Below are 10172 nucleotides of genomic sequence, written 5' to 3'. Positions count from 1 at the left end.
TGCTCAGAGCTGGCGTCCCAAGCCAATTCCTAACCAATGCACCACTCTGCCAACCCTCCAAGATTATTGTAAATAAGTCACCCTATCTTTTCTTTAGTACTGTTATAGTTTTTTTAAAGGGAGTTTAAATATCTTAACTGTCAAAATTAATTTCAGACTGTATAAAGTGGGAGGTAGTTTTTTCCCCCCAAATACCTATCCAGTTTTAACCTCATTATGTTTGTAAAATAGCTTTACTGAGATATAATTACCATGCCATATGATTTACCTATTTAAAGTGTACAGTTCAGTGGTTTTTAATATAGTCACAGAGTTGTGCAGTCATCACCACAATCAATTTTACAACATTTTCATCACCTCAAAAAAAAAGAAAGAAAAAAAACATACCCATTGGTAGTCACTCCCCATTCCCTCTGTCAACCTTCAGCCACAGACAACCACCAACTACTCTCTTTGGATTTGCCGATTCTGGACATTTCATATAATTGGGAATCACACACTATGTGGTCTTTTATTGAATGAGACCAGCTCGCTCAACCGAACGCACCTGCCTCATCAGCCAGGAGCGCACCAAAAGTGTACCTGAGAGGATTGGGTGGGAGACTAGAAAAGAAAGAGATTAGAGACGAAAGCTAGGGACAGGAGGTCCACTCAGTGCTGATGGCAGGGAGTGGCCTCGTTTCTTGTTTGTACACAGCTTTTATAGCAAAAGAAGCTTTCCTTAGGTAGGGGTTTTTGGGAGCAATCTCCCCGAAGTGAGACAAAACATAGCAAGTAGAAACTGTTAACAGGGTAGCCTTCCACTCTGCAACTTTCAAGGTTGTCTGTGACGTTGGCTGTTCTTTCTTCAGCGGCACAGTGGAGATGAGATCTACTTAGCAACCTTTCCCATGATGCTCCCCCCGGGCCTGAGAGCCCGTCAGCTTGCCAGCTGTTAGGCTTAACCCTTACTGCAGCTCTGGTCTAACTTTCAAGCTGCTCTCAAGCTGCTCACCCTAACATGGAGGCCTGTAGCTTGCCAGTTTACAGCCTCAGTCCTCAGTGTCCCTGGCTAATCCCAGCTGGCTCCCCACATTTTATGACTGGCTTCTTTCACCTAACAGTGTTTTCCAGGTTCATCCATGCTGTAGCATGCATCAGTTCCTAATTCACTTTTGTTGGCAAATAATATTCCATTGTATGGATGTATTTGCACTTTACCATTTACCAGTTGATAGACATTGAATTGTTTCCATGTTTTTGTCTATTATGAATAATACTGCTACAAACATTCATATACAATTTTTTTATTATGGTAAAATATACATAACCAAAATTACCATTTTAACTATTTTTAAGCATAAAGTTCAGTGGCATTAATTTGGATAGCATATGTATACAATACATTTTGTTTACCCATTCATCTGTTGATGGACATTTGAGTTGTTTCCATCTTTCGGCTACTGTGAGTAATGCTGCTAGGAACACCAGTGTACAAATGTTTGAGTCCCTGCTTTCAATTCTTTTGTGCATGTACCCAGAATTGGAATTGCTGGATAATATGGTAATTGTGTGTTTAACTCTCGGAGGAACTGTAGACTCTTTTTCCAAGTGGCGACACCATTTTGCATTCCCATCAGCAATGTATGAGGATTCCAGTTTCTGTACATCCTTGCCAACACCTTTTATTTCCCTTTCTGTTCTTATTTTAGCCATCCCAGTGGGTGTGAAGTGATATTTCACTGTGTTTTGATTTGTGTTTCCCAGTAATTAATGATGATGAGCATCTTTCCTTGTGCTTACTAGCCATTTGTGTATTTTCTTGGGCAAATGTCTGTTCAAATCCTTCGTCCAGTTTTTAATTGGATTGTTTGTCTTTTCATTGTTGAAATGTAAGCATTCTTTATGTATTCTTCTTATTAGACCCTTATCAGATATTTTATTTCCAAGGATTTTCTCCCATTCTTTGTTTTCTTCCACTTTCTTAATGCTGTCCTTTGAGGAACGCAAGTCTTTATTTTACAAAGTCCAATTGATCTATTTTCTCTTTTATTGCTTGTACTTTTGGTGGTGTATATAAGAAACTGATCCAAAGTCACAAAGATTTATGTATTTTCCACTAAGAGTTTTATAGTTTTAGCTCTTACATGTAGGTGTTTGATCCAGTTGAAGTTAATTATTGTATATGGGGTAAGGTAGGGACTCAGTTTCATTTTTTTGCATTGGATATCCAGTTGTTCTAGCATCATTCATTTAAGTGACTTTCACCATTGGCTTGGCAGCACCTTTCCCAAAAGTGAGGATTTCTAGACTCTTGTAAGATACATGTGATTGCATTTGGGGCCCACCCAGATAATCTTCCATCTCAAGATCCTTCACTTAATCATATCTGCAAAGACTCTCTTTCCAAATAAAGTAACATTTAAAGGGTCCAGGGGTTAGGACCTGATATTTTGGGGTGCCATTATTTAGCTTAGTTTACATGGTAACCCTCTGTTTAACTTTTTGGAGAACTGCCAGGCTTATTTCCGAAGCAGCTGCATCATTTCGCGTGCCCACCAGCAGTGGATGAGATCCCAGCTTCTCCACATCGTCATCAGCACTTGTGATTTTCATTGTAGCCGTCCTAGTGGTGTGAGTTGCATTTCCCGAATGGCTAATGACGCAGAGCATTTTTCATGTGCTTGTTAGCCTCGCTTCTTCTTGGACCAATTGATATTTGATTCATAGTGTTAATAGTAATTTTTTCTAGATATAGTACAGTGATTAGTATGGATGTTGATTTCATCCTTTGACATTTGCAAAATTAAAATATTGTAAATTTTTCTTTGGGACTATTTATGCTATCGAATATACTCATAGGATTATAGAATTGTATTTTTATGTATATTTGCATATAAATTGCCTTGGTATATCTCTAATTCTTTGGGGTAGTGTTTTGGTACATAGAAGGAGGTAAATTATACTGTAAGTCCTATTAGTTAACTTACCCCAGTCCATGCTCTTTTCTTTTAAAAAATTATTTTTATTGAAATATAAGGGCATATGAGTAATACATTGTATGGATTGAAGGTGTACAGCACCATTAGCTACCTCTAAACACCGTCATTTGTTTACTTCCATGTGCCAATCCACTGAGTGTGATACTAGAAATACAGTGGCTAAGAAACAGTCATGATCTTTGCCCTCATGGAGCTTATGTTCTCTTGGCAGAGAGAGTTATAAAATAAATAATTACAGAAATAAACATAATTACGAATTGTAGTAAGTGCTTTGAAGGAAAAGGTACAGACTGCTGGGAAAGTCAGTACAAGGGCCGCAATGTGGGGAGGAGCGTGTCAACTTCCGGGGACTTAAGAAAGGCCAGTCTTCCCATGTGAAGACGAAGGAAGACAGTGATACTGGGTGAGATGATGGGGGACAACAGGGTGTAGGCCTGGTAAAGGTTTTTGTCTTATTAGAGCTACGAAAGTGGACATTGTCAGATTTTTAACAGAGGAATGATGTAATCTGCGTTACATTTTCAAAGGGTCTCTCAGGCTTCAGTGTGACAAGTAAGACTGGGAGAGTCAAGAGTGGGGACAGGAAGGCTGTATGGGAGACTCTTGCCGTTGTCTAGGCAAGAGATGACGGTAGCTTGGTTTGGGATGGTGGTAATGGAACTGGATGACTACAGAGAGATTCAGGAAGTAGTATCCAATGAATTTATGTGTGGGAGTAAGGAAGGGGGAGGTATTAAGGAGGACTTCCAGGTCATGTCCATGCACGAGGATGGACGCCATACATGGAGAGCTCAGAGAAGTCTGGGCTGTAGTTAGGACTCTGAGAGATACCTGTGTGTAGATGGCATTTTGAAGTCATGGGACTGGAAGTGGATGACCTCCCTAGTGACAGCAGGAAGGGGGAGAGAGCCCTCCCTCCACCAAGTTGCAAGGACCCCACATCCTGTGTGGCCCCATCGAAGTGGGCCAGAAAGCCGCGCTGGATGGATCTGGAGAGTGGCGGGGTCAAGAGGGCGGTTCCAGGCAGGTGGGCATGGTCACCAGTGTCAGGTTGAACAGTCACTGGGTTTGGCAACCAGTTCAAGGTCTTTGTTTCCATCCCTGGAGGAGCACTTGGCCGCACTTTGGTTAAGTGAATGAGTGAGTGAATGGAGGGGTGACCTTAGCAAGAGTCGTTTCCATGGGGATGTACAGGCAGTACTCTGTCACTGAATAAAACAGTGTTTCCACTCAGGTACCCTCAGGAATAAACATAGCTCTTGGTTTATTGTCTCTGTGAGTTTACATAGCATTTGATTTGGTGGAATAGTAGGCATTTTGGGGTATTTCTAATTTTCGTCCTTTGGTTGTTGTGAATTTGTGATGATAGAGTCAGTATGCCATAAAGCTTTGAGTTAGCATGCTTCCTGTCAGAGGAGTACTGTGAAATAAGGACAATGGAGGTGTTCCTGGGAGGTGCCCACATGAATGCTGCCCAGTCGGAACGTCCCTGTCCTCTCTGTGTCAGGCTTCAGGACCGTCGTCCAGAACCTGACGCGGGTCGGTCACTGGCCTGCTGTGCCAGATGGGGCGCTGAGAGCCTTGGGGCCATCAGGGACCACCCCCTGTGGGCGAGGGCAGCATTCTCATGGTCCAGAGGAACGTGGGCTCCTGTCACATAACCTGGCAGGTCTCAGACCGCAGGCTTTCGGTTTTTCCTGCTTCGTTCCAAATTCATTGCTCCATCCCCCTCAGTTTCATTCAGAACTGTTAGATTTGAGCCCTTACTTACAAAGCAATCTACCTAACTGGTTTTACAAGTCTTAATTTAGGTACAGCAGGAAGAATGTAAGATTATTTGTACTTTTTTCAGTCTGTCCTAAGGCTCAGGTACTATATACATTTTTGTCATAACTATAAAATCTTTGAGTAAATGATCTCAGTGCAAGCCACATTTCCTGAAAGATCTTTAAAAGCATAAAGAAGGGTAAGAGTGGGCTGACGGAGTGGCTCAGTTGATTAAGAGTTGGCTTGGGGGCTGGCTGAGTGGCGCATTGGTTAAGAGTTAGCTTGGGACGCCAGCTCTGAGCAGCAGGGCCCCTGTTCGGATCCCACATATGAGGGCCAGTGACGCTGCGGCCTCTACAGCTAAGATGGTGAACAACAGCTCAACCTGGAGCTGGGCTGCCATGAGTCCCCCGTGGCGGCGTAGGCTGCAGTGGGGCTGCAGTGGGTTGCCGTGAGTTACCGTGATTGGCTGGCAGCTGGCATGAGCTGCCATGAGCCACTGTGAGTGGCCGCCCAATGACTGGCGACTGACCTGCCTCACCTGGGAAGAGCGCAATGATAATACCAACATGGGCCAGTGAAGCAACGTCCTCCACAACTAGACTAAAGAACAAAAGGACAGCAACTTGTCTGTTCCTCTTCCCGATTCCCCAACACTGTTCCCCTCCCCCAATTCCCCAATTAAAAAATAAAAATAAAAAAGAATAAAAAAAGGGTAAGAGTGCCTGAATTTCTCTGGAATGAAGAAAAGAGAATTCAGGCAACAGAACACACATCTTTAAAACCCTACTTAGTATTGTCTGAGACACTGGAGAGCAATATGGACTGCTGGAACCATAGAACATGCAAAAGAAGCAATCACAGAACGGATAGTATTCTTAGAAATTCAAAATATGATTAATGAGTGAACATTGTGGGATGGGCTGGATAATACTTTGCATGTGCATAAAAGCATGGCTATTGATATGGATAATTAGGAAATCTCCTAAAATGTATGGCAAAAGCAAACAGAAAATACAAGAGAATAATGAGATGTAGAAAGATCCAGAAAGTCAAATATTTGTCTAATAAGAATTCAGAGGGGAATTCCAGATAAAGTAGAGGCGAGGGAGATACAGATACCTGGCTTTTCCTTTTGAATTTTAATATATATAAAATAAATATTTATATATATATATATTACATAATATATATTATAATAATATATATTATTATAATATATATAAATAAATAATATATATATATATATATTAAAATTTTCCCAGGCCAAACATTTAAAGGCTCCACTGAATTCTCTTTTCTCCTAGCCCAGTTTTCCGCTGTTCTTTTTGGTTGGTTTTTACCAGCTGCTTTTTTCCCTGTATCTAGAGAGCTGAGGTTGTTTATTCAAGTTCATATAAGGGCCTGTGTGGTTACAGAGTTTTGTTTTTTTGGGTGTCCTCTCTCCCAAATGGAGTTCTGGTTGGGGGGTGTGTATGCCCGTGGGGTGCCATCCAGACAGGGCTTGTGTTCCAGCAGCCGCACACAGAATTGCTTCTAGTCCTTTAGCTGTGCTCTGGCTCTCTCTCTGGGGCTCCAGGATCTCTCTTGGCAGACACCCACTTTCTGTGAAGTGGCTTCAGCTTGAGGGAGGGAGCAGCCCCTTGGCCAGCCATTGTGATCAGGACCCAGAAGGGCTCCCACGCTCTAGGTGTGTGTGGGGAGGGGCTACCTGAGGAGCCCCAACTTATCTTGGGGTTTCAGCTGATGTTCTCAATTCCAGCCCCATCAGCTTGCTGTCTTCCAGGTAATCCTCAGATTTCTGACCCCCAAGGGTGCCCTGTATTCTTTTTCCGTGTTAGGGTTTCATTCCTTTTGTTTTTGTTTTCATTTTTGGTCATTTCAGCAGGAGTCTGGGAGAGAAGGTAGGCAGACCTTTGTACTCCATCTGCTACCCTCACCTGGAAATTGGGAACATTTCTGAACCTTCGACTTCAGGAGGAAAGTAGTCAACATTCTCAGCTTTTCAGAAACATCACTTTTTGATGTCTTTATGTTTTTTGTTTTTTAAGTGTAGTTCTTGAATATCTCTAAATAAAATATGACAACCAAATTGGACAAAGTGGGTTGTAGAACTTTTGCAAAACTATTGCTGATGTTTGTTGAAACAAGCAGCTGTGCGCTGGCACCGTTGTTGACACCCACATGTCTGTGTCCTTTCCTGTGCTTTTCCACCTGCAAGCTCAGTGATTCAGCACAGGCTCGTTTAGAGTCCTAGAGTTATTAGGTACTAAGAGACCCTGTAATGGAGAAATTTGTTATGGCTTGCTTACTGTTTATGAATTTCATTTAATTCTTCAGCTTAAGAGCCACTTTAGGACTTCCTGAACATAATTGCGTTCAAGTGCAGAGTCACTGCTAAAAGAGCAGCTGATTTTCTTGCTCAAGTTCAAATAACCTATTTTGAACATATTTGTTTTATATCACTCTTGATACTGACCACATGTTAGTGCCTTGTTCCCAAAACAGTATCTATTTGGGGTAAGTAAGGGTAAGGTATACCACCTATCATTCCACTGAAAAGAAAAAAAACCAGAGCAGTGAAAAAATCAAGTGTGAAAGTATATCGAGGTTGCAGAATGGAAAAGACTTGTTAAAAATCTAAGTACCTTCCTGCAGTGTGTTTCACATAGGTGTAATTTGTGCCAAACACATTCTCTTCCTCCGCTGTGATCGTGACTGCTTAGCTCCGTAGGGAATACTGCTCCCATCTGTGTTTCCTCTCAGAGGGGACTAGCCACCTTGCCAGTCAGGCTTCACACACTTTTCTTGATCCGTTCTTCCAGCTACGTTTGGCTCTTCATAGGTATTTTTCATATTCATGATAACTCAGTCTAAATTGGTAAGCAAAACAGTAGTTTAAAAAATAATATTGCAAATACTATTTTCAGCTTTCATAGTATCAGGTGAAAATAGTGAGGTTCAGAAAAGCACTTTCTGAATTGTGATGATTATATTTGTTTGTTTCTTACCCACTCTCTTCACACAGAAAAGGATTATAGCAGTCTTTGTGACAAGCAGCCCATAGGAAGACTTCTCTTCAGGCAATTCTGTGACACAAAGGATGACCTGAAGAGGTGCATTGAGTTCCTGGATGCAGCGGTAAGGCTTTATGTCGGTAATGTAGCGCTTTTGAAAATGAAAAACTGAGGTGAGGTCTAAGTTCGTTAGACCTTGCTCGGCAGTGATGTGGGAGTGGGTAAACTAGTTGTCTTGAAGTCACGTTGCCGTCTTGGTACGGTGGTCCCTGTGGCATGAAGTGTTAGCTCGCAGAGAATTACATCTCTGTGTTGGAATAACTTTGAAACTGCTGCTTTAATTTGTGAGTCGGTTGAACAGCTTATTAAGACTATCTGCATATTGGCAGTTGCCTAAAAGGTATCCTTCTTGCCTTCATGTAGCAGATTCTATAAGCTTCAAACACTTTAAGCTAGAAGCATATGGAAGGAATAAAGTTAGTGTAAGAAGGACGATCACGTTGAATGGAATTTACTATGATTTATGAAATTTTTCAACCTTCTCATGTATCCTGTTTGATATTTGCTGTGATTTTCTTATAGGTAAAGAAATTCTCTGTTTCTGCATCTTTATACCTCTGGCAAGTGTAGAAGTTTGAAAACTGAAATTCAGAAGCAACTTAACAGGAGGAAGTTGGTAGAATTAAACAGGAAAACTCTCTTTTAGTTATTGTACCAAGATTGTGATACTTCCTTTCTCCATCTTGGCCTGCCCTGTTATGTCAGATGTGTACTGACTACTTATTATATGCATTGTATTATATCATTGAGTTCATGCATCTTTTCTCTGACACAGCTTTCTTTTTTTTTTTTTTTTTAAGATTTTTATTGGGGAGTTGGGGGAGGGGAACAGTGTTGGGGAATTGGGGAAGGAGACCAGCCAAGTTGTTGTTCTTCAGTCTTCGTTGTGTAGGGCGCCAGTCGCCAGCTGGCTTCCCATCAGCAGCTCGTGGCCTCTAAGCTCAAGGTGCCGAGTTCAGTCTTAGTTGCGGGTGGGCATAGCTCACCATCGAACAGGCAATCTTGTTGTTACACTAGTGGCAGCTCAGCGACAGCTCAGCTTGGGTGCAGCGTCACTGGCCCATGTGGGAATTGAACCGGTGGCCCCGTTGCTCAGAGCTCACGCTCTTAAGCCAACTCTTAATCAACTAAGCTACTCGGCCGTCCCCTGACACAGCTTTTTAACAATATGTATTTATAATGTGTGCTTTCAGAAAAACTTTTGAGGCTCTTGCCTATTTTGTGGTTTGCTTCCTACTCCCTGGAACTCCCCCAGCACTTTCCTTGCTGGTACCGTTACTAGAATGAGACAGCTTTGAGAGGAGGCAGTTACTTTTTTGAAAGATAGACCCGTGATGCGGTGGAGAATGCCTGCTCAGTCCCAGGTAAAAGGTGATATGTCTAATGTAGTGGGTTATATTTGCCACGCTGCCATGTTGGCAGAATTTAGGGACCTATAGCTCTTTATTTTAAAAGGGCTGAACTGCATTGTTAAAACTCTGTTTTAGGTTTAAATCTGATATTGTCATGACACCTGTTAATTATTAGGTGACAGCCAATTGACCTCAGTGACAGGCTTTGTTTTCCTTCTTGACGTAGCTGTGTGGGTTACTACGTAACACCCAATCATGCCATTTGTGCAGCGTGTGCTGCTTTGACTGTACCTGTGCAAGGTGACACCAGGTGCTCCGAGCTTCCTGGGTGGAGAGACTGCATCTCATTCATTTTCCCTCGTGGCGCCTGGCGTGGCTGTTTCCTCTGTTTCCTGCTTGGTGTTTGTTGAATGAATTAATGGCATCGCCATCAGTCAGGGTTCAATGAGGGAAACAGAATCATTGGGAGATAGATATTAAGAGATTTGTTGAAAGGATTTGGCTAACATGATTGTGAGGTCTGGCGAGGAAAGTGAAATCTGTGGGGCAGATCATGAGGAAGAGCAGGAAGGAACTCTCCAGAAACGGGGTGCAGCTGCTGTAGTCAGGCAGGAGTTTCTTCAAGGACGCCTCGGCTCTGCTTGTAAGGCCTTTTAGGGGATTGACTCAGGCCCATCCAGAGGATCTAGGACAGGGGTCGGCAAACTGTGGCTCGCGAGCGAGTGGTTCTAAAGTAAAATTGAAAATGAAAATAAAACTATCATAGTGTCATTTATAAAATTTTTACAGGATATTATTCACATAATGGTGATATGTAAAAATATATTTATGGCTCTCGGATAATTTTTAAATTGTTGTGAGGGACAGGATTAGTTCTTTTAAAGATTTTTTTTTTTAAATTGGGGAATTGGGGGAAGGGGAACAGACAAGTTGCTGTCCTTTTGTTTTTCAGTCTAGTTGTGGAGGATGTTGCTTCACTGGCCCAAGTTGGCACC

General features: G+C 42.2%; 1 protein-coding gene across 12 annotated transcripts in view; it reads left to right on the top strand.

Annotated features, from left to right (window-relative positions):
- The window catches only part of GRK4 (G protein-coupled receptor kinase 4), a 64126-nt gene that overhangs the window by 9234 nt on the left and 44720 nt on the right, over positions 1-10172 (top strand). For all 12 annotated transcript variants that reach the window (XM_019657975.1, XM_019657979.1, XM_019657982.1 and 9 more), the window contains one exon: positions 7777-7889. In XM_019657975.1, coding sequence (XP_019513520.1) covers positions 7777-7889 — 113 coding nt within the window. The remainder of the gene's footprint in view (positions 1-7776; positions 7890-10172) is intronic.

The sequence above is a fragment of the Hipposideros armiger genome, unplaced genomic scaffold (assembly GCF_001890085.2).
Source record: "Hipposideros armiger isolate ML-2016 unplaced genomic scaffold, ASM189008v1 scaffold_282, whole genome shotgun sequence".
In the NCBI taxonomy this organism is placed as follows: Eukaryota; Metazoa; Chordata; class Mammalia; order Chiroptera; family Hipposideridae; genus Hipposideros; species Hipposideros armiger.
The sequence above is the reverse complement of the archived record's forward strand: the minus strand, read 5'-3'. Positions and strand labels throughout refer to the sequence as shown.